Source organism: Rissa tridactyla, chromosome 1 (genome assembly GCF_028500815.1).
Source record: "Rissa tridactyla isolate bRisTri1 chromosome 1, bRisTri1.patW.cur.20221130, whole genome shotgun sequence".
NCBI lineage: Eukaryota > Metazoa > Chordata > Aves > Charadriiformes > Laridae > Rissa > Rissa tridactyla.
Window position 1 is genome coordinate 10,699,006 of NC_071466.1, and position 24,821 is coordinate 10,723,826.

Consider the following 24,821-nt stretch of genomic DNA (forward strand, 5'->3'; position numbering starts at 1 on the left):
CTGGGAGTGCACAGCTTGCTGCTGATGGAATGGGCTGGGTGTAGTCCTTGGGTATTTTATATCGTTATCGGGATTGATACTGGTTCTTTAGCATTATTAATGTTAATTCTTTAGTTTTATCCTATTAAATCGATTTCTATTGCAACCCTCCTGTTTCCTTATTTTTCCCCAATTCCCCTTCCCCGGTGGGGAGGGGTCATCGGGTGAGAGAGTAGTTGTCTAAAGGACAAGAAATTGTGGTGGGTTTCTCAAACCATAACAAGAAGGGAGGGAGAAGGGGAATGAGAAGGAGAAAAGGAGAATGAGAAGGAGAAAATGAGAAGGAGAAGGAGAAAAGGAGAAGGACAAGGAGAAGGGCCCCACCCTTTCAGGGCATGGTTTGGGTGGGAAGGGACCTTAAAGGCCACCCAGTGCCATCCCCTGCCCTGGGCAGGGACACCTCCCACCAGCCCAGCTTGCTCCAAGCCCCGGCCAACCTGGCCTTGAACCCCTCCAGGGATGGGGCAGCCACAGCTTCTCTGGGCAACCTGGGCCAGGGGCTTACCGCCCTCACAGCCAGGAATTTCTGCCCGAGATCTCAGCTCAATCTCCCCTCTTGCAGTGGAAACCCCTTCCCCCTCGTCCCATGGCTCCCCTCCCTCATCCAGAGTCCCTCCCCAGCTTTGCTGGAGCCCCTTGAGGGACTGGAAGGTGCTGGAAGGTCTCCGCGGAGCCTTCTCTACTCAAGGCTGAACTTTTTTCGATATTATTCAGTATTCCTGCTGAAAAATGAGAACCCCTGTCTGACCGTCTGGTTTCATTTCAGTCAGTATCTGGGAATGATTTCCCACAAAAGTGCTTTGACCACTCCTGGGGGATCAGCTTTCCTGGTAGGAAAAGCTTCTACTCCTCCTGAGGGTTGATCCATGATTACCAGCAGGTGCTTAACGCCTTCCACAGGAGGCACGTCAGCATAACCCATCTGCAGCCTTTGGAATGGGAAGTATGACCACGGTTGCCCTCCAGCCTCCTGCTTGGGTTTTGCACCGGAAAACTTCCAACCTGTGGGCCAAGAACTCACAATCCCCTTTACTGCCATATGTCTTCCAGGGGCTGTCCACCTTTTCTCAATCTGGTTATAAAATTGTCACCCGTCCATCTGTTTTATCACAAAACCGCCTAGCCAAAGCCATTGAGTATTTTCTTGGGAAGGCGGGGCTTCCCCCAGTAGTCCAAATTCCAGTTTCATCTTTCGTGGAGGAGGGAGGGATCCCGAGTGCAGGGCCCCATTCCATTTTTACAGAGCAAGGCAGCGTTACATCTGTCCCTGTCGTCTGACCAATGGAAGACACGTCTCAGACAGACATCAGGTAGGTGAGCCCAGGGGCTCTGCTCAGTTTCGCTGTCATCTTCCATTGAGAAGACAGTTTTTCACTTCTCCTCTGGGTGTTGAGCCAAACCTAGAGGAAGACTCTCTCCAGCAGGCTCCTGAAAAGACCAAAGTCCGCCCTCCGGAAGTCCATGGTGGCAGTTCTGCTGACGCCCTTCCTTGCTTCTCTAGGAATCGATAATGACAGAATTCAACTAGAGCTTGAAAAAACAAATTTGTTGTATGCGTTTCTTTTATTAGGTAACTAGTCGCGGGTCACCATGTTGCTTGGTTTGTTCTCATGGCTGTGGTATGTAAATTCCTATATGGCTTATGTACTGCCTGCGATGATAGTTGTTACTTCTGGGAGAAGGATGAGGATTATCATTTTACTGTCCCGTGCGATATTGGATTATGATATGAGAACATCACTTGTTAGACAGTTCCTTTGGGGCGTTTATGTGGTATTGCTGTCCTGCCCGTACATTGGGCACCATCTCTCAGAATTTATTAGTCATTACACTCAGTCGAGGGGGGAAACAGGGGGGGACACTTTCCCCAGCTCTTTTGCCTCCCTTTTCTCCTTCGGGTCAGGCATGACAGCTTTTGAGAATTTTGAATATCCTTGGGATGCTCAAACCAGCATGTTCCTAGTGTTATGTCTCCTGAATACGTTGCAGGTCTTTTTTAGGGCTAAACGACTATTTAAGACTACCGCCCAGAGATCTGCTCCGAGGCTGGCTAGGTGAGGAGAAATAACTGGCCTCCAGACGATCCAATGTGAACCAACAGAAGCCGTTTATTAAGCACAGATCATCGCCTTTTATACCCTGTGTTGTCGCCGTACACGCGACTCGCTTATTTCTGATTAGCTAGTTACGCTGTCCACGCGCTGTCCATGCAGTTCGTTCACACAGCAGATTGGTTACAAGAATTCGCATAGTAAATTGCTTAGTCATTAGCACAACATGTTTTCTGCCTTCTCAGTTCCCGTTTTTGCCATGTACTGATTCCATCTTCTACCACCTGTTTTGCTCTTGCTCTAATCTCTCATAGTAGGGAGGCTGGCTCACGTGACCATTTTCTCTCAGACACATTCCTACAATCCCCCCTTTTTCTTCTTGAGCCAGCCAGACCTTATGCATGGCATTTTCTATCATGTCAGTCACTTTGCGGAGAACACACGAGGCTACCATAACCAATAGTAATATAACCAACAATAGCATGAGCCCTTGCTTTAGTAAATCTGATAACCATCCCGTTATACCCCATGAGCTTAACCAATCATCGAAACCTTTTTGACCACTTTTAATTTGGACATGTTATCCTTCAGATCCCGCAACTGCTTATGAATGGATGATGAGTGGTTGGAAAGGTTCATGCAACACATACCTTCAAAATCTTCACATCTATGACCCTGAGCTAACAGCAAAAAATCAATAGCCGCTCGATTTTGCAACGTAGCATGCTGAATGCTATCAACATCAGTGAGCAAGCTAGATATGATTTCAGTTGTAAGGTTTATCTGTTTACTTGCCCAACACCCTATCTTATTCAACATATTCAATGCCATGGCTGTTCCCAGCGAAGGAAGAATACTTAGCCCTATTCTTTGTCCGAGATTCGGGAACGTTATATGGTCGTCACAGGATGGAGTGAAGGTACGAACTGTTCTCTTGGCTCTGTGTTTACTGTGTGCTCTGCTCACTGTGTCTTTGGCCGTACGCAGGCCTCTGCTCGTAGATCTGCCCCATCTCCCCCTTTTTTGTTTAACACCAGACCATTTATTAACAAGGTGGCCATGACTCGTGCTTCTACTCGTTGTGACGCTCTTAGCAGGTTATATATCATAACTTTACACAATAAGATTGATTACATTCTTGTATACTTGCATTTTGAGCCGAAGCAAACAGACACATGAGAAGTACAAATCATTACAGAATTGTCTTGCTCGCAACTTCTATTTGTTGCAGTATTATCTGTGGTTAGCACGCACCCCGATTTAGGGTGCTTATAATACACCTTTGGTTGTTCAGGCCATTCAACACTTCTTACAAAATGTCGCTCTACTGCTGTGGATGACAAAGAAGACATGTTTAGAAAACTTAAAACATGAGTTGCTTTATACACTCACTCTTGAGGTGTCATACCTACGGGATTCCCCCTTTTTTGTTTAGCAAGCATGGTTTTTAAAGTATGATGCATACGCTCCACAATTGCTTGCCCAGTCGGGGAATGAGGAATACTGGTGACATGTTTAATACCTCATATCTGTAAAAAAAAAAAGACCTGTACTTTAGCGGACACATAAGCTGGTTCATTATCAGTTTTTATAGTTTTCGGTACTCCCACGACTGCGATGCATTGCAACCAACGTCGAATAACATCACAAGCCTTCTCTCCTGTATGAGCAGTAGCTACAACAAAGTGAGAAAACAAATCAACTGAAACATGTCCAAATTCCATAATGCGCGTAACATCGGATTGCCAAAGTTCATCAGGCGTAAGCCCTCGTGGGTTAACCCCCGCAAAGGATGGCAGAGGAGCCAGCTGCTGACAACCGGCACACGTTCACACAGTATCACGTGCTTGTTGTTGTGTCAAAGAAAATTGCTTCCTCAATGCCTTTGCATTTTGATGAAAAAAAATCATGCGACATTTTAGCTTGCTGCATAATGTTGGGAGTTGTTACCAACAGTGTGATAATCCGCAACTGTGTTTCCCTCAGTTAACGGGCCAAGTAAACAGCTATGAGAGCGTATCTGGACAATAAAATAAGGAAACAGTCTTTTTCATAAAAGCAACAGTAATTGCAGTAAGAGACTAAATAACCATTGGTTCTCTACTTGTTTTAGAAATGCTCCTTCAAGTCTTTGAACAATACCAGTAACACATTGAGATTCTGCCTACATTTAGCAGTTCCTGTTGAAATAAGTCCAAAGCCTTTACTGTGTCCCTGAACCATCTGCAAACACCGAACAGGTGCCATCAAGAGGCTTTGGTGCTAGCAGGATGCGCGGCTGTAAAGGAATTTGTGAAAGTGACTGTAATAGTCTGTGCCAGGGGAAAGAATAATTTATTTGCCCAATATAATGTACTAAGGAGGTTAAGACTTTGTGCTAACCAAGGGTCAAGGTCATCCTTTTTGGTGGGGACATGTATGTGGCTTGGATCCATTCCAGAAAGCTGCTGACAGCACAAACGACCCTGGAAAAACAATCGCGGTAACATTTCAATCATCGTAGTTACTGGTTTTGAAAAGGTATGTGGCAAAAATACCCACTCTAGTGCAGTCAGGCTCTTTGCGAGTGCATCATCCCACTGTCCTATCAGGGCATAAAGTTGAAATTCTTGTAGGAAGGTGTTCAATGCGTCTTGCAGCAGTAGTAGACTATATCTTATCTTGCAACATGCTGTAATGCCTTCGGAGCTGTTGGGGTTAATGAACATAGAACTTATGGGGGGGGGGGCGGGGGCAGACACAGTGCTTCAGGGCATCCCCTGTATCTTCAAAGTGCGCTCATGTCTCTCTCCCCCTCGCTCATGTCTCTCTCCCCGTCTCTGACCCGAGACAGCCCCCTTATATCCTGCACTGGACTGAGTGGAGAAGTACAGGCTAGAGTCACTGCACGCGTGGCCAGTGCACGCAGCAAGTCCCACCAGACTCTCCTGCACTGGACTGAGTAGAAAAGTACAGGCCAGAGTCGCTGCACGCGTGGCCAGCGTATGCAGCGAGTCTCACCAAACTCATGATCCAGCTTTGCTAACAGCGGCTGTCTGATACGTGACTACATTGTTGTAATCCCGTCTTAGCTGCTTCTGTGAAGGTCGGGTTCTCATGGATACACACATAGTTTTTAGAGCAACATATTCTACAACTCGTACGAGGGTACGATGCAAAGCGGCATTTACAACTGATCGTATAATGCTTATTACACACGGCAAACAGCATACTAAACATAACAGACAAATTCCTTCCACACAGGCAATGAGTATAATTTGCTTCAACCAACCCCACCCCCAAGTCCAGCCAGCAAAGAGATTTCACCCAGTGGTCTCCACAAGTTGCTGGTTCGGTCGGTGCAGTTCCTGCAACTGGGCATGGATGGATTTGGAGTGGTCACTTAGATTCATACAATGCAGTCCTTTAAAATCTTGACAACCATGTCTGTGAGCTGAAAGCAAAAAATCAGTAGCAGTTCTGTTTTGCAACATCGCATATCGAATACTATCTACATCCAGCAACAACTCAGAAATAGCGGTACTAGTAGCATTGTTAAACTTATCCTTGGCAGCAAGAGAGTCCTTGTTATCACGAATCCTTGGCAGCAAAAGAGTCCTCGTTAGCAAGAGCGCATGCGGACTCCCTGTTCTTGCTGGTACTGTGCTTTGATCTTCTTCCACAACAGGCCAAGATTCTCAAGCAGCTAGATGAGGTGTCTGTGAGTCCATCACAGGCTTATGTCATCCAAACGTTTTTCTTGCCAGCACCCGAGACTGAATAACGATTGGTGTGATATATGTGTTTTCCAGCACCCAGGTGCGAGTCCCTTGAGTGTATTTACAATCCTCCTCGCCGATCTGCCGTTGCTTTCCCATATTCCACCCCCTTGCTCAGGAGACCGCTTCTGCTGGGTTCATTTTAGTCTCGCAGGGCATAACACAGAGCAATCTACTAAGGCATGCAATAACATACATGTTGGGGGATGCGGCGGGCCCGTAGACCCTTTGACAGAAGAGATAGAGATTGCAGTGTAGCCGTAAGAAGGCCGCGAGTTGCGTCATATAAGGGCAAAGTAACAAAAAGGAGAAAGAAGAAGATCGCTTCAGAGAAGAAGGAGAGTTAGGCTGTGAGGAAGCCAGATTTTGAGCAATGCGAACAGGATTTCAATAACCAATCGTATTGTAGCTACGAGCGCGTGTGCTATGTAACCTAACCAATTGAAAGCGTAGAAAGAACACGTGAACGGAGTGTCAACAAAAGATTAGATATATAAGAAAGCCAAGTTTGTAATAAAGAGAGAGCTTAACTTAACTTTTCAAGGAGAGTCTTGTCGTTTGTCCGTCCCGACTGAAACGACAATTGGTGACCCCGACGTGATACTGAGGAAGAAGACGACTGGAAATAGTCGTGGGGACGGAGCCCAGTGAAGCTGAAGACAGCGGGCAGAGCTGTTGACGGATCCGGATCATATTTCAGAAGACACCTGTAGTAGGTGAGCCACTGGGGACATGGGAGAGAAGTTAACTAAGGAAGAGCAGACTGTACTCTCCACATGGACGCTGCTGTTAAAGCGGCAGGGCGTAATCCTCCCTGAAGTGACCTTGCGAAAAATGCTATTGTGGGGAAAGGAAGAGGGAGTAGAAGTAACGTCGGTTACGGCATTTAGTGTAACGCAATGGACAAACCTAGGGCAGACATTATTTGAGGAAGCTACGCTAATGCGTAGAAAGAACACATGAACAAAAGATTAGATATATAAGAAAGCCAAGTTTGTAATAAAGAGAGAGCTTAACTTAACTCTTCAAGGAGAGTCTTGTCGTTTGTCCGTCCCGACTGATTCACCCAAGAGTACTCAGGGAGCTGGCGAGAGAGCTCACCACGCCTCTCTCCATCATTTATCAACAATCCTGGTCAACAGGGCAGGTACCAGATGACTGGAGGGTGGCTAATGTGACGCCCATCTACAAGAAGGGTCGGAAGGAGGATCCGGGGAACTACGGGCCTGTGAGCCTGACGTCGGTACCAGGGAAGATCATGGAGAGGATCATCTTGAGTGAGCTCTCACGGCAAGTGCGGGGCAGCCACGGAATCAGGGCCAGCCAGCATGGGTTTAGGAAAGGGAGGTCCTGCTTAACAACCTGATCTCTCTCTATGACCATGTGAGCCGCCTGCTGGATGCGGGGAAGGCTGTGGACGTTGTCTCTCTGGACTTTGGTAAGGCCTTTGACACCGTCCCCCACAGCATTCTCCTGGAGAAGCTGGCGAATCGTGGCATAGACAAGTGTACTTTTTGCTGGGTTAAAAACTGGCTGGATGGCCGTGCCCAGAGAGTTGTGATTGGTGGGGTGAAATCCTCTTGGCAGCCGGTCACCAGTGGTGTCCCTCAGGGCTCAGTTTTGGGGCCAGTTTTGTTTAATATCTTTATCAATGATCTGGATGAGCGGATTGTGTGCACCTTCAGTAAGTTTGCAGACGACACCAAACTAGGTGGGAGTGTTGATTGGCTTGAGGGAAGGAAGGCTCTACAGAGGGCCCTGGACAGGCTGGCTGGCTGGCTGGATGGATACACTACTACTGGACTGCACCTTCAGTCCAGTCGTGCTCATGAACTAGCACGGCCACTCTCGAGTCTTTGGTCGCGTTCGGTGAGAAACCAAAAGAACGAGCTACTTAAAAAAAAAAGTGCAGTTTATTTAAGCAACAGATAGATAGGTTCTTAGGGCAGCCGGTGATAAATACACTGTCTGCAAAGCACGTGCAAATGAAAGTATTGTTACATCTACAAAACGCGGGACAAAGTTCTAACGATACAGCCTGGCTATACATGCAGAAAAGAGAGTCTCTAGAGAAATTTCTAAGTTTCCCGAGGAAGCCCTCGGTATAATCTAGGTCTTACCCAAAGGCGTCCCTATGGGGGGGAAGAGAGGCTCAGCCCGTCGCCTGCTCCCAGAAGCCAGTGATGGAATTCTTTGCGATGGTGTCTTCCCTGGGTATCCCCCCTCTCTCGGGCTATTTTTCTACTATTTGTTATCTTCGAGGTGGAGTTTGAGTGACTTTAGTCATACATACTTTTATCATGAGTGGTGTAAATTTTTCTCGCTTCACAATTAAAGGTCTAGTTTACGAGAAGCTCAGGGCGCAGGCTCAAGAAGGAGCGGTTGCACCTTGCAGGCGGGTAGCCTTCGGGGTGGAGATGTGTTTTGGTATTATAATGACATTCTAATGAGCAAAGTTCGCACAAAGGACAGCATTTCATCAAAATTTGGCAAAATGTTGGCTCCGAGTATGGAGCGGGCAGCTAATTGGCAGCTTATCTGTTTCCTGGTATCATCCCATTCCCGTATCCGCTATACATCCTAAGGTAAAGCCGCGGAATAATTGCATCCCGTCCCGTACCTCATGTAGCTTATCAGGGAACCACAGGTGTTGTATTCTTCATGCCAGCTGCGGCTGTTTTCTCCCTCAGAAGCCTCTTGATTTTCTACTTTTCCTTCCTGTGTGAACAATGCTGTACTTTTGTGTTTTTAGCCAATGTAGCATTTATTCCACAGGGGGGCAGCGAGGTCTGTCCCTGTCCCCCTCCCCCACCCTCTGCCCTCGGCAGGACAAGGTGAACCAGGTCCTCACCTCCTACCTGTGGGTCCGTCAGGCCTGGCTGGACGCCCACCTCGCCTGGGACAAGGACGCTTACGGCGGCATCGACAGCATCCGCATCCCCAGCAGCTACGTCTGGCGGCCGCACATCATCATCCTCTACAACGAGTGGGTGCTGCTCGCCCTCCCCCACCCCCCGGCTGCTCCCGGAGCTGGGGGGGCTGAGGCTGGGGCTGGGGGTGTTGCCAACGGGGAGCAGGGGGGGTCCTGGTGTGGGGGATGTGGGGAGACGGTCACCTCGACTGGGTGAGAAGGCGGCGGCAGGAGGTGCTGGCATCAGCCTGGTGTGCCACCCACCTGGCAGCTGGGATGTGCCACCACGGGGGTGACCAGGGGCAGTGAGCCCCCTCTTCCTGGGGGTGACGTGGGGAGGGGACACGGGGTTGGGGACCAGTGCTCGGCCCCGGCCCCGCAGACCCTTGCCCCACGTGGGGCTCGGGGCCATCCTGGCCCCACAGCGATCCCTCCCCCAGCACCGACGACGGCTTTGGCGGCTCGGTGGAGACCAACGTGGTGCTGCGCTCCGACGGGCACATCATGTGGGACTCGCCCGCCATCACCAAGAGCTCCTGCAAGGTGGATGTCTCCTACTTGCCCTTCGACGGGCAGCGGTGCCGCCTCACCTTCGGCTCCTGGACCTACAACGGGAACCAGATCGACCTCCACAACCGGCTGGGCACCGGGGACCTGACGGACTTCGTGGAGAACGTGGAGTGGGAGGCGCTGGGCATGCCGGCTGTAATAAATAGAATCATGTTTGTTAATCAAATCAGGCTTTCTTAAAGGCTGGTGAAAACTTACACTGTTTCGACTCTTCACATACTTAAATCCCAGGCATCCAGCGTGCTATCTGGTGCACTTTGATACCTCAAGGCCTAAATCACAGGCATCTGGTGTGTTTTAACACTTCAAAGGGAAGAGCTAAGTTGTGAGATAAGCTGAAAAGAGTCTCCCCAAGGACACTGATAAAGATGAGGAGCCTTCAGCCCCACCACCATCAGGAGGCGGGACAAGACCGACCCCCTAGCAACACGTCGCTCAGACACAGAATATACCAGGATTGACACATATACGGGAACCAGAAGAGTATATAATATAATCAACTACTTTCGGGAAGTGGCTGTGCGCCGTTGGCGGAGCAAAGACTCCCCGGCCGCCCAGCGCTGTTTTGCTTGCTGCCGCTTGCTTAATAAACTAATTTGATTAATTGGACTGGTTCCTGTCAATTATTGGGCCACAATCTATAACAAATTTGGTGCCGTAACTCGGATAGAGGCAATTTGGCTGTAAACCTCACAGGGGGGCGCCCCGCTGAGTAAGCGGCCCCCGTTGGGGGTTTTTACACCCAAAACCTCTACCGACGAACTCGAAATTCGGCAGCAAGCAAATAAAAGCCGGCAACCCTGTAAACTTTGTGCACGAAGACCCGAACGAAGACTCAGGAGTGAGTAAGTATAGGCTGGTGATCCGTTCGGTTGGGGTTGGGTATCCTGGAGTGTGCCTGTGTGAGACGTCCACTTGAGGACGAAGCAAGTGCAGACCCCTTAGTAGTGCGGTTCCCATCTCCCGCGAGGGACTGGGCCACGAACAGGGGGAAAAGATTGTGTGCGTGTGTGAAGGCACTCCGGAAGATGGGACAGAAGAAAAGCAAGCCTTCTGATCCCATGGGTGGGTCGGTGCCTAAGGTTAGGTTACCCCAGATACCGCCAGACAGTTTGTTAGGATTAATGATTAAATATTGGGATGATTACCCTTCTAGGCAGGGTAAGGATAAAGCAAAAATGATACGTTATTGTATGGAAGTTTGGGGTGGGAAACAAATTAGAAGTGACCACCTGTATTGGCCCGTTTTTGGGTCCTTTGAAGATTGGATATGCCAGGCTTTACATATTTATGTTAATTCTAAGGAACCCTTTAGCCTGGAGGAGAGTGAATATGCACACTTGTGGATAAGGTCAGAGACTAGAGTAAATCTATATCACTTGAGAGAGAAGAAACAGGGGGGTAGGAAAAAAACCAATTTGTAGCTAAATCATGGACGGACATTAGAAAGAAGCTGGAGAAAGTGGAGGATTGGCAGGATAGGGGTTTGGAAGAATTGTTAAGGGAAGCCCAGAAAGTGTATGTCCGCAGGGAGGAGGAAATACATAAGAAACAAGCCAGAATGTTGGTAGCTGCAGTCAGAGAAGGGCAAAGGACGTCAACCCCTGGAAAAGGGTTTGAAGCTCGCCAGATAAGACAGGAGACCCGAAAACCTTTAAGAGGGAGAGAATGGGGAACTGTGGTTTGTTTTTATTGTGGAGGAAAAGGGCATGTTAAAAAGGACTGCAGAAAGAGAATGATGGATGAGAAAATGTTCAAAGACTAGGGGTGTCAGGGGCTCTATTTGCTGGGAACCCGAGGAAAAAAAAACAAAAAAAACAAAAAAAAAAAACCACGAGAGCCCTTGATAAAACTAAAAGTGGGTCCCCAGCAACAAGAAATTGAGTTCCTAGTGGACTCGGGAGCAGAAAGATCTACCGTTCAAAAATTGCCCCAAGGATGTAAAATATCCTCGGCGACTACACAGGTTATTGGAGCAAAAGGAGAACCTTTTGGAATACCCGTAATAAAGGATGTGTTTTTTGAAACCCATTCTAAGGTAGGGGTGGGGTCCCTGCTACTCATGCCTGAAGCAGACTATAATTTATTGGGCCGAGATTTGATGATTGAATTAGGAATTGGCTTAGAAGTAAAAAATGAAACACTAAAAAAAATTAAACTGTGTCCCTTACGAGTAATAGATGAAGAGAAAATAAATCCTGAAGTCTGGTACACCCCGGAAACAGTAGGTAAGTTAGATATTGAACCCTTTTCAGTAACAATAAGGAACCCAGAAATACCAGTCAGAATAAAACAATACCCCCTTCCTAGAGAAGGGAGGCTAGGTTTGAAACCTGAGATCCAAAGATTACTTGAAAAGGTGTTGCTAGAACCCTGTATGTCTCCTTTTAATACTCCCATCCTGCCTGTAAAAAAAAAAAAAAACAAAAAAAAAAAACAAAAAAAAAAAGCCGGATGGAAAATATAGGTTAGTACATGACTTATGAGAAATTAACCAGAGAACAATAGCTAGATTCCCGGTGGTGGCGAATCCACACACCCTCCTGAGTCAAATAGGGCCCGATAATCAATGGTATAGTGTAATAGATCTGAAGGATGCATTCTGGGCATGCCCTCTCAAAGAAGATTGCCGAGATTACTTTGCTTTTGAATGGGAAGACCCAGATAACCATCGGAAACAATTACGGCGGACGGTATTGCCCCAAGGGTTTACCGAATCTCCGAACTTGTTCGGACAAGCCTTAGAACAAATCCTGAAGGGGTATGAGTTAAGTGAAGGAGTCACACTGGTCCAATCTGTGGATGATTTGCTCCTAGCTGGTGATAGCGAAGAAAAAGTGAGGCAGGAAAGTATTAAGTTACTAAATTTTTTGAGTTTACAAGGATTGAAGGTATCAAAATCAAAACTACAATTTGTTGAGAAAGAAGTACAATATCTGGGACACAGACTAAGCAAGGGAACTAAGAAATTAGACCCCGAAAGGGTGAATGGCATATTGTCATTACCGGCTCCTAGAACTAAAAGACAGGTTAGGCAATTATTAGGTCTCTTTGGCTATTGCAGGCAATGGATTGAGAACTATAGCAAAAAGGTGAAGTTCCTCTATACCAAATTAACTAAGGATGGATTATTGAAATGGTCGGAGGATGATGATAAACAATTAGAAACACTAAAAACTGATTTAGTAAACGCCCCAGTTTTGAGCCTGCCAGATGTAAAGAAACCATTTTATCTATTTATCAATGTTGATGAAGGGACCGCATTTGGGGTATTAGCACAAGAATGGGCAGGAAGAAAGAAACCTGTGGGATACTTATCTAAACTCCTGGACCCTGTAAGTAGGGGTTGGCCTACCTGCCTTCAAGTGGTAGTAGCCGCAGCCCTTTTGGTAGAGGAAGCCCATAAAATTACCTTTGAAGGAGAATTGAGGGTATTATCACCTCACAACATCAGGGGAATTTTGCAACAAAAAGCTGACAAATGGATAACAGATGCCCCGGCTCCTAAAATATAAAGGCATCCTAATTTCCTCTCCCAAACTGGAACTCGAGGTAACAAGCGTGCAGAATCCAGCACAGTTTTTGTATGGGGAGCCGAGTGACAAAATAACTCGTGATTGTCTTTACAACATTGAGGAGCAAACAAAAATCAGACCAGATTTAGATGAGGAAGAACTTGGAGAAGGAGAAAAGCTATTTGTAGATGGATCATCCCGGGTAGTTGAAGGAAAGAGAAAATCAGCATTTGCAATCATTGATGGGAAAACATTTAGTGTAATAGAATCAGGACCTCTGAGTCCTAGTTGGTCTGCACAGGCTTGTGAACTATATGCTGTATTAAGAGCCTTGCAACTTTTAAAAGGTAAAATTGGAACCATATATACGGATTCAAAATATGCCTTTGGCGTAGTGCATACTTTTGGAAAAATTTGGGAAGAAAGGGGTTTAATAAATTCTCAAGGAAAAGGATTAATACACCAGGAATTAATAATCCAGGTCTTACAAGCATTACGAGGACCAGCGGGAATAGCCGTAGTACATTTAAAAGGACACCAAAAAGGATTAAGCCCATTAGTCAGAGGAAACAATCTTGCTGATCAAGAAGCAAAAAGAGCGGCATTAATGGTGATCCAGACTAAAAGAACTCGGGAGGACTGTATAACTTGTGGAAAGGAATCAGACGAATTCCCATGTTATGAGTGTTGGAAGGATTTTAGAATCGATGCAGTCCCTGAAGACTACCCCTGCTGCCGAGAAGATGATACCCCTCGTGGCTCAAAGCAACCGAGTTGACGAGCGAGGCAGAGGAGTACAAAGCTGTGGAGAACAGAACCCAAAGAGTGGGACTGTACAAAGACACTGGGAGGACTGCCTCAGTGTTAACCAAGGGAATCGCACGAAATGCCCCGGGAGGAGTGATAGCACTGAAAAGGACTGGGTAATTGGAGTGAGTGTTCAAACTAAACTTATTAGCCGGCCGGGTTTCCACCCTTCTCGCCACACTCTAATTTTAATTTTACTAAATCTTGTAGGTGTCTTATTGTTTGCACAGCAAGGGGGGTTGTGTGTTGCTCTGGATGAGGAATGCTGCGTATATGCAGATCACACTGGAGTAGTTAGAGACACCATGACAAAACTACGAGAAGGATTAGAAAAAAGAAAGAAAGAAAGAGAAGCACAGCAAAGTTGGTATGAATCCTGGTTCAATTATTCCCCATGGATGACTACGCTATTGTCTACCATTGCGGGACCTATGCTACTATTAATTTTGGGATTAACATTTGGCCCTTGTATATTGAACAGAGTAATTGAAATTGTAAAGGGCAGACTGGAAGCTGCCCATTTAATGCTTCTCAGGGCTAAATACGAGTCATTAGATCAGGAACCAGCAATAGAAGAAACATTAGCTTTAAGTCACGCTGAACTCCAAAGATTTGATGAACAAAATGGTAAATAAAAAAAAAAAAAAAAAGGGGGGGGGGGATTGTAATAAATAGAATCATGTTTGTTAATCAAATCAGGCTTTCTTAAAGGCTGGTGAAAACTTACACTGTTTCGACTCTTCACATACTTAAATCGCAGGCATCCAGCGTGCTATCTGGTGCACTTTGACACCTCAAGGCCTAAATCACAGGCATCCGGTGTGCTGTCTGGGGCACTTTGACACCTCAAGGCCTAAATCACAGGCATCTGGTGTGTTTTAACACTTCAAAGGGAAGAGCTAAGTTGTGAGATAAGCTGAAAAGAGTCTCCCCAAGGACACTGATAAAGATGAGGAGCCTTCAGCCCCACCACCATCAGGAGGCGGGACAAGACCGACCCCCTAGCAACACGTCGCTCAGACACAGAATATACCAGGATTGACACATATACGGGAACCAGAAGAGTATATAATCAACTACTTTCGGGAAGTGGCTGTGCGCCGTTGGCGGAGCAAAGACTCCCCGGCCGCCCAGCGCTGTTTTGCTTGCTGCCGCTTGCTTAATAAACTAATTTGATTAATTGGACTGGTTCCTGTCAATTATTGGGCCACAATCTATAACACCGGCCACGAGGAACGTCATCACCTACGGCTGCTGCTCCGAGCCCTACCCTGATGTCACCTACACGCTGCTCCTCTGCCGCCGCGCCTCCTTCTACATAGAATCATAGAATCGCTGAGGTTGGAAGGGACCTTTAAGATCATCAAGTCCAACCTTTAACCTACCCTGACAAAAGCCACTTCTAAACATGTCCCTAAGTGCCCCATCTACCCTTTTTTTTAAACACCTCCTGGGATGGTGAATCCACCACCTCCCTGGGCAGCCTATTCCAATGTTTAATAACCCTTTCAGTGAAAAAATGTTTCCTAATATCCAATCTAAACCTCCCCTGACATAACTTGAACCCGTTTCCTCTCATCCTATCACTTGTCACCAGGGAGAAGAGGTCAGCCCCCATCTCTCTCCAACCTCCTTTCAGGGAGTTGCAGAGAGCGAGAAGGTCTCCCCTCAGCCTCCTCTTCTCCAGGCTAAACAACCCCAGCTCCCTCAGTCGTTCTTCATAAGGTTTGTCCTCCAGACCCCTCACCAGCTTTGTAGCCCTTCTCTGGACACGCTCCAACACCTCAATGTCCCTCTTGTAGCGAGGGGCCCAAAACTGAACGCAGTACTCGAGGTGGGGCCTCACCAGTGCCGAGTACAGGGGGGTGATCACTTCCCTAGTCCGGCTCACCACGCTATTCCTGATACAGGCTAGGATGCTGTTGGCCTTCTTGGCCACCTGGGCACACTGCTGGCTCCTATTCAACCGGCTGTCAACCAACACCCCCAGGTCCTTTTTTGACGGGCTGCTTTCGAGCCACTCCGCCCCAATCCTGTAGCGCTGCATGGGGTTGTTGTGACCCAAGTGCAGGACCCGGCACTTGGCCTTGTTGAACCTCATACCATTGGTCTCAGCCCATCGGTCCAGCCTGTCCACATCCCTCTGCAGAGCCAACCTCCCCTCAAGCAGATCAACACGCCCGCCCAGCTTAGTGTCATCTGCAAACTTACGGAGGGTGCATTCGATCCCCTCATCCAGATCATTGATAAAGATATTAAAGAGAACCGGCCCCAGCACCGAGCCCTGGGGGACACCACTTGTGACCGGACACCAACTGGATTTAACTCCATTTACCACCACTCTCTGGGCACGGCCATCCAGCCAGTTTTTTAACCAGCGAAGAGTACACCTGTCCAGGCCATGAGCAGCCAGTTTCTCCAGGAGAATGCTGTGGGAAACGGTGTCAAAAGCTTTGCAAAAATCCAAGTAGATAACATCCACAGCTTTTCCCTCATCCACTAAGTGGGTCACCTTATCGTAGAAGGATATTAGGTTTGATAGGCATGACCTGCCCTTCACAAACCCATGCTGACTGGGCCTGATCACCCTGTTCTCCTGCATGTGCCGTGTAATGGCACTGAGGAGGATCTGTTCCATGACCTTCCCAGGCACCGAGGTCAGACTGACTGGCCTGTAGTTCCCCGGATCCTCCTTCCGACCCTTCTTGTGGATGGGTGTCACATTTGCTAACCTCCAGTCAGCTGGGACCTCCCCGGTTGTCCAGGACTGCTCATAAATGATGCAAAGTGGCCTGGCGAGCACTTCCGCCAGCTCTTTCAATACCCTTGGGTGGATCCCATCCGGCCCCATAGATTTGTGCAGCTCCAGGTGCTGAAGCAGGTCCCTCACCGTTTCCCTTTGGATTACAGGGGCTTCATTCTGCTCCCCATCCCTGTCTTCTAGCTCAGGGGTCTGGGTACTCAGGGAACAACTGGTCCTACTGCTGAAGACTGAGGCAAAGACTGCATTAAGTACCTCAGCCTTTTCCTCATCCTTGGTCACTATGTTCACATCTTCAGCCTGCTCCTGCCCTGCATCATGGTCTCCTTCCTGGCACCCCTTGGCTTCTACCTGCCGGCCGACTCTGGGGAGAAGGTCTCACTGGGGGTGACAGTGCTGCTGGCCCTCACCGTCTTCCAGCTGCTGGTGGCGGAGAGCATGCAGCCCTCGGAGAGCGTCCCGCTCATCGGTGAGCCTTGATGGCACCCAGGACCCTCCCATGGGACCAGGGCGTCTGCACCGGGGTGGTGGGCACCCCCCCATGCCAGGGGGGGTTTCGATGGGGGGAGGTGGGCACAGGTCTCTCCCCACCCCGCTGCGGCATCACCACCCATTACCCACGCAGGGAAGTACTACATCGCCACCATGACCATGATCACGGCCTCCACCGCGCTGACCATCTTCATCATGAACGTCCACCACTGCGGCCCGGGGCCCCGGCCCGTGCCCCCCTGGGCCAGGTGGCTCATCCTCCACCACATGGCCTGGCTCTGCTGTGTCTACGAGGTGGGCGAGTGCTGCAAGAGCCCCCAGCGGGTGCCAGGCAGGCGGGCGGGCAGGGAGGACACTGGGGGGCCGGGGGAGAGCCCCATGGAGGGGGAGGTGGGTGCCGAGGCAGGGGGCTGTCCCCGGGACTGCTGCCTGTGCCACCACGATGGCCTGCTGAGGAACGTGGGCTACGTCACCGGCTGCTGCCGGCATCACCAAGCCTCCCAGTACCGGACCGGCGAGTGGAAGAAGGTGGCCAAGGTGATGGACCGCTTCTTCATGTGGGTCTTCTTCCTCATGGTCTTCCTCATGAGTGTGCTGGTCCTGGGCAATGCTGCCTGATGGCCCTGTGGACTCACTGCCCCCAGGGACAGTGGTGGCCACGGGTGCCCCATGAGGGTGGCTCGTCCTGAGCCCCCCTTGGCCCTTCATGGACCTGCAGGGTGGAAGCTCCACCAGCGCCAGGGAAGAGGAGCCTGAGAGCGGGAACCTGACTCGGCCGGGGCTGCCCCAGCTGCAGGGTTGAGGGGTCACGGCCCCCCGAGCAGTTGTCTGGGTGGTGACGTAGAGAAATATAGATGTAGAATCACAGAACCACAGAATGGTTTGGCTGGGAAGGGACCTTAAAGATCATCTCATTCCACCCCCCTGCCCTGGGCAGGGACACCCACCAGCCCAGCTTGCTCCAAGCCCCGGCCAACCTGGCCTTGAACCCCTCCAGGGATGGGGCAGCCACAGCTTCTCTGGGCAACCTGGGCCAGGGGCTCACCGCCCTCACAGCCAAGAATTTCTGCCCAAGATCTCAGCCCAATCTCCCCTCTTGCAGTGGAAACCCCTTCCCCCTCGTCCCATGGCTCCCCTCCCTCATCCAGAGTCCCTCCACAGCTTTCCTGGAGCCCCTTGAGGGACTGGAAGGGGCTCCAAGGTCTCCACAGACCTTTCTTTCTCCAGCCTGAACGCCCCCAACTCTCTCAGCCTGTCCTCACAGCAGAGGGCCTCCAGCCCTCCCAGCATCTCCGGGACCTCCTCCGGACCACATATATATATATATACAGAGACACCTTCCGCTCCTCCTGTGTCCCCACCGGTGCCTGCCACCCTGCCTGGCCAGGGGCCGGGTCTGCTGCAGCCCCCCGAGATGCCACTCCAGTGTCCGGCAGCCCTGCTGAGGGTCCCAGGGGAGTAGGGCAGCCCCCACCCCGTCCCCTCCGGGTGCTGGCTGGGGCCAGGATGGTGCCCAGGAGGGACGGAGGGGTCTGGCCCTCGACGCCTTTGGTGACAGAGTGCGGGGCTCGTGGAGCTCTGGGGCTGCTGCCCACCCAGGGCAGGGCAGGTCAGTGCTGGGGTCCATCATAGCACCCATGGCGGGTGTGGGGCAGCACTTGGGTGCCGCGGGTGGCTGGCAGGGTCCCGCAGCAGCTGCAGGGCTCTCGCCGGGTTGGAGTGGGGGAATTTGAAGGGGAAGCTGCCGTTGGAGCCGCACAAGGGGAAGCCGCCACGTTCAGGGGCGGGTGCAGGTTGTTGCGCGGGTAGGGGACGGTGAGGGGTGCAGCCCTGCTGTGTGAGCGAACCGCACTTGGGTGCAGGCAGATGCTCAGCCAAACCCAAGTTAATGCTCTTGCATGAGGCCGTCAGCGAGAGCTCAGCACCAAAACCAAAAACCAGCCCTGTTTCGGCTGGAGATCGGGCTGGTAAGTGGCTGAAACAGCCTGAACGCAGCAGAAAACCCGACTACGACTCAACCCCTCGATGCTCTAAACACCCGCAGCCATTGGGGTCTGTGGAGCTCCCCCTGCCCAGGTGGGGACTGTCCCCTGGAGCAGGGACCCCTCTCAAGGGGACCCCTCGAGGCTGAGAGACACCGTACCTTTGCATACCTGTGACATTTAAGATACATATGGGAAACCGACGTCATGACCTTTGTATCCCACCCAAACCCCGCGTGCGGTAAATAGCGGAGCATTTCCTGCCGATCCATCCGGGCTTACGGAATATCTCACCCCCCTGCATTTACTGATCCGTCCTCAATAAAATAACGACTCCATCAGCTCTGGCTGAGTGACCTCTGGCTCTTCTCCTGCGACAGCGATGGCGGCTGGTCCGCGCTCACCCTGCCCGACAGCCTGTGCCGGGGGGGGCTGGGCCCCTCGTCCCCATCCCTGCCCCACACCCCACAGACTGGCTGTCGGAGGCCTCGGGGCTCATGCCATCTTGTCACCGGTGGAGGGGACTGATCAGCTGGTGGGGAGGGGGACGGTGGCCAAACCCGGGGGGACACCCGTGGGTGATGGGGGAACCTGGGGATGAGAGCCGGAGGCGCTGGGGCAGCCGGAACAGGGTGCGGGGGACACAGAGTGCCCTCGGGCTGGCTGGGATGGCGCACAGACGCTGGCAGCAGGGATGGCCGTAGCGAGGGGAGCGCGGGGGGGCAGCAGCACCGCCCCCGGCTGAGTGCAGGGACCCGGCTGGGGGGACATGGCGAGGGGAAGGAGCCGCTGTCCCCGCGGGGAGCCCCGGGGCGAGGAGGGAGCCCGGCCAGGGCAGCCCCAGCGGCCGAGGAGGAAGGCAAAGGGGCCAGGCAGCATGGAAAGCGCAGGGCAGCGGGGACGGGGGTCCCACCGAGACCCCAGCCCTGCGCCAACTCCGCTCAGGGGTGTAAGAAAGGCAGGTGTTGCTTTTGCAGAGGAGAAAAGCCGTTTCCATCAGAGGTGACACGATAAGGGAATGACTGAGACAAAGAGGCTCCAGCAAAGGCTTGTAGAACATCTCTTATCACACAGACAAAAGGACAAAGTGATTCCTACTGGATTAGCGTCTGGAAGGGTAGTCATACATTTAACCAGGGCTAATGACATGGAGCAATTTTTTTGTTACCAAAAAGGAAGGAAATAAACTAGTCAGATAATCTCTTTAGGTGTAGCATGAAGAGAAGCAAACAGCGGCAGGACATGCGGGAAGAATTTTAGGCGCCTCGCACAGACCGTGAACCCTGGAGTACCCAACCAACGGGAAAGAGGGGAGGGAAAAATTGGGCCGGGATTAGGAAATAAAAAGGTGTGGTGTTTCAAGAACGGAAAGTGTGCCTACTTGCTAGGTCACCCGCTCTTGCAAGAGCGTGAATAAAAATGTGCTTCCCAGAGGATTCTGCCTGAGCCTATTTCATTCGGACCGGAACTTATTTCTCACAATTTGGGGGCTCGTCCGGGAGCAGAAGTCATCTTTTTGGGAGTCCGTGTTGCCGAAGGACGGGAAGACGCGTCCCGTTGTTTTCAACGGTCTCGTGGATCGTCGCAGGGATTCCGGGAGGAATCGACTAAGATCTCGAGACCCAGTTGTACAGCAGACTCTGTGAACCACAGGGGGAAAAGGGATAGGTGCAGTCGGCACAGAGAGTACGACCAGGCAACTCCGTGCACGGACCAAGGTAAGAAAAATCGGACCGTTAAAGTATTGCCTTGGTGGTCGGGACATTCTAAGAGACTTGTGTGTGAGTGACTGAGACGTACTGCGGTACGAAGCGAGTGTGGAGTCGGGGTCCGCGGTTCTGTAGTCCCGCGAGGGGCGCAGCCGGAGAAGGACGAAGCGAAAGGAAGGGGTGTAAGAAAAGTCTCTGTTCAGAATGGGAAATAAGGATTCTAGGCCTAGGGATGAAGAAGGGGATACTAAGAAAGACCCCGGGAACATTGCCCCAGACAGTCCTTTAGGGGAGAATGCTGAGGTTTCGGAATGATTCTTCTTGTACAAGGGATAAAGATAAAAAGAAAATGATTTGTTTTGTTCGGACCGCATCCCGGAGGAGCCGGGGGCGGACGGGGGGGCCGTGGACATCCTGGGAAGGGTCTCAGGGGTGTCCTAGGGGTCCTGTGTCTGTCTTAGAGGATCCCAGAGGTGTCCCAGGTGGGACACGTTTGCATTTGCATTTGAATTTGTTTGGACCAAAGAACCCATAAGACCTCCTAGTGTATTTTGGTCCAAATTTGGATCTGATGAAGACTGGGTCTGTCAGACTTTAAACATGTATGTGAATAATAAGGACTAATAAGGAAGTTGAAGAAGGTGAATATGCTTTTTGCTGGGTCAAGATGAATAGATTCAGGAACGCCCAAATCCATTTTATATGTTCGCAGCCCAGACCGTCGGTGATGTTTCAATCGACAAAGAAATTGAATCCCCAAAGTGGGACCCCTTAGGCTGTTACTTGGGGGCGAGGGAGAGGGGTGAATAACAGGGGACGAGGACTGCCCCGACCGCTCCTACCAGCAGCTCGAGGTTCACCGGTAGGGCGTTATCATTGTGGGATTTACAGAATCCCCTAATTTGCTTGGCAAGTGTTAGAACAAGTGCTTGAACAATCCAGCCCTCCATCGGGAGTAGCCCTGCTTCAGTATGTGGATGATTATTGGTATCTGGGGAGGAAGAAGGCAGGGTAAAAGAAGCCACGAATGAGTTACTGAACTTTTTGGGACAGTAAGGTTTGAGGGTCTCAAAAAAAAAAAATAAAAAAAATTGCAATAGGTGGAAACAGAAGTGAAGTACTTGGGACATGTAGTCAGTGAAGGGAGTCGAAAAAATAAATCCTATAAATCCTGAGAGGATCAAAGGAATAGTAGACTTACCTCTGCCAAAGACCAAGAGGGAACTGAGAAAATTTTGGGGGCTGACTGGGTACTGTAGACTGTGGATAGAGGAGTATGCTCAAAAGACTAAAGGACTATATTCCAAACTGTTAGCTGAAGATCCGAATGTATTGGTTTGGACAGAAGAAGAGGAGGATTTAGTGTAAGATTGAAAACAGAGCCTAATCAGAGCTCCAGTTTTAGCCTTATCTTCTTTGAAGAAATCTTTTCAACTATTTGTAACTGTAGACAAAGGGGCTGCGTTAGGAACTCAAGAGTGGGGGGGGATAAGCGGCAGCCAGTGGCCTGTTCATCTAAACTCTCAGATCTGGTCTCCTGAGGGTGGCCAGGGGAATGATAGAAGTTAGCACCCCTCACCAAGTAAAAATCATTTTAGCCCAAACCACGGGAAAACGGCTAACCAATTCAAGAATACTGAAGTATGAAGGAATTTTAATTGAAAAGGATGATTTGATTTTAACTACCCGCCCTTGCCTTAACCCAGTGAGCTTTTTGTGAAAAAAATAGAGGCAAAGGATGAAGAACTTACACACGAATGCATAGATGTAATTGAGTACCAGACTAGGACACGATCTGACTTAAGGGAAGAACCCCTATCTGGGGGTCTTCATTTGTTCGTAGACGGTCCTTCAAGAGGGATAGAAGGAGAGAGGTGTAATGGCTATGCGGTGGTGCATGGAGTGAGTCGACTGTGGAATGTGGATAATGAGGTGAAGTCTCTGTGCTCAAAGAGCAATTAAGACTGGCTTTGCTATCTCTTGTGCAACCCAGGGGAGTGAAGGCTTGTCTGGCTATCACAGGCTACATAAATGACGGGGTAGTCTTGGGGAGCCAGGACAGCCCTGCTTTTCATCAGCAGAGACAGTAAAATCAAGAGACCTCGTGTAGCTCTTTGTTTCCTTGAGAGGCTGCCATGTCTGGTAATTGACCTTTGCCTCCTTACCTGTGAAATGCATATTAAAGTTGACGCCCCTGTATATGCTAATGAAGCTTTTAGAGATCATGCTAAACATATATGACTACAGCACTCGTCTCTCCACCCCAATCATACTACACGTCACCTAGGGGAGGGAAACCTTGTAAGTCTGGGGATAAAAGGATGGAGAAAATGACTGTTAAATTGGGAGAGAAGAAACTTGATACGTGACGGACCAGTCGACGGGCTGTGTTCTCTCCCTCCGCCCCAGGCAGGGACGCCTTTCTGGGTAAGCGCTGCGCCTTTCACCCTCTGGTGAATGTTACCCCGGGTTGCTGTACTATCATTATTTTTGCTAGCAATGTTAACCTGAAGTAATTAGCGCTATTGTAGTTAGTGAATTTATCAACGGCAATCTCAAGTCTGTTCTGTCGCTCTCAATAAAACAACTAATTTCGATTATTTGTGAATCTGATTCAGTGAAAGTCCTGTGGTGGGACTCTGATAGTAAATCAGTGAAAGTCCGGGACTCTGACAGACAAATATGGAAACTACAGCCCTTTTTACGCGACACCAACAAGTAAAAGCATCTGAAAAATTACCTAGTGCACGGTCCGCTCAAATATGTGAGATGTATACCTTAAACCAGGCACTTAAATTAACTGGAGAAAGGAGAAGGAACAATATACACAGAGTCTCGCTATGCCTTTGGGGTAGTGCATACCTTTGGTAAAATTTGGGAAGAACGAGGACTAATAAACAGCAAAGGGAAAGAACTTTTACACAAAGAACTTACACAGCAGGTGTTAGCTAATATATTAATACCAAGTGAAATAGCAGCTTTACATGTTAAAGGTCACCAGAGAGACAATTCATTACCGCAAGGGGAAACAGATTAGCGGACAAGGTGGCAAAAGAGGCAGCCTTGGGGCAGGAGAAGCAATGACAGAAGCAGGGGCAGTGGAGAAAGGTGGTAAATGGATTCTGCCTGACGGAAGGGAAATGGTCAACAAACAATGAGAGAAACAGTGACAGTGTTACAACAGGGAAGCCATTGGGGAACGCATGCAACGTGCGAATAGTTTTGTGGAAGTACAGGTGCTTTGGCATATACACAATAGCCAAACAAATTTGTGAGGGATGTGCTATTTGTAAGAAAGTAAACAAGAAAGCCTTGAGAAAGCAATCTTTGGGAGGAGGAGAGCCCGGCTTGAGACCATTCCAAAGTATACAGGTAGACTTCAGTGAACTACCACCAACAGGCAGGCGAAAAGATCTTTTAGTCCTAGTGGACCGTCTTACTGGATGGGTGGAAGCCTACCCCTTGGCGTCAGCTACTGCAGCAGGGGTAATTAAGATAATACTCGAACAGATTATTCCCAGATACGGGTTAGTGGAGAATAGAAACTCAGATCGCGGCAGTCATTTTATCTAAAATCCTTCAAGGAATTCTGGAAAGTTTAGGGATGGTGTGGGAATTTCATATCCCCTAGCATCCCCCGTCATCAGGAAAAGTTGAGGATGAACCAGACCATTAAGAGACAATTCAGTAAGAGACAATTGTCGAAATTACCACGGACTAAATGTTTACCCATAGCATTGTTGAGGATCCAGGCTTCTAGAAAAGATACAGGTCTCTCGCCCTATGAGACGCTTTTTGGACTACCTTATATGGGTAACAGAGAAGACTTGCCCACTTTTGAAACTAAAGATATGTTTCTTAAGAACCGTATACTGGGGTTGTCGTCTTCTTTCTCTCTCCTCAGAAATAAAGGATTTCTTGCTCAAACTCCGCCGTTGGAATTTGTCGTCCATCCGTATAAACCAGGGGACTGGGTACTAGTCAAATCCTGGACGGAGAGTAAGCTACAACCGGAGTGGGAAGGACCATTCCAAGTCCTCCTCACTACTGAAACCGCAGTAAGGACAGCAGAAAAAGGATGGGCTCACTACACTCAGCAAAAAGGAGCAGTTGAACCCCCGCCAACAGATCCGGTAGAACGGTGGACTGTACATTCTACTGACAGCCCACTGCGAGTAACCCTAAAGAGACAATAAGCCGTGGGTTGGGGCGGGATGATCCAGTTG

The 24,821-nt window shown here is 49.6% G+C and overlaps 1 protein-coding gene across 1 annotated transcript in view; it reads left to right on the forward strand.

Moving 5' to 3' along the window:
* LOC128901771 (neuronal acetylcholine receptor subunit alpha-10-like) overlaps positions 1-17,522 on the forward strand; it is a 48,302-nt gene extending 30,780 nt beyond the window's left edge. Inside the window, exons 2-6 of the mRNA XM_054183934.1 lie at positions 8,683-8,834; positions 9,200-9,458; positions 14,874-14,969; positions 16,704-16,881; positions 17,038-17,522. Of these exons, the coding sequence (XP_054039909.1) occupies positions 8,683-8,834; positions 9,200-9,458; positions 14,874-14,969; positions 16,704-16,881; positions 17,038-17,522 (1,170 nt within the window). The remainder of the gene's footprint in view (positions 1-8,682; positions 8,835-9,199; positions 9,459-14,873; positions 14,970-16,703; positions 16,882-17,037) is intronic.
* The last annotated feature ends 7,299 nt before the right edge of the window (positions 17,523-24,821 follow it).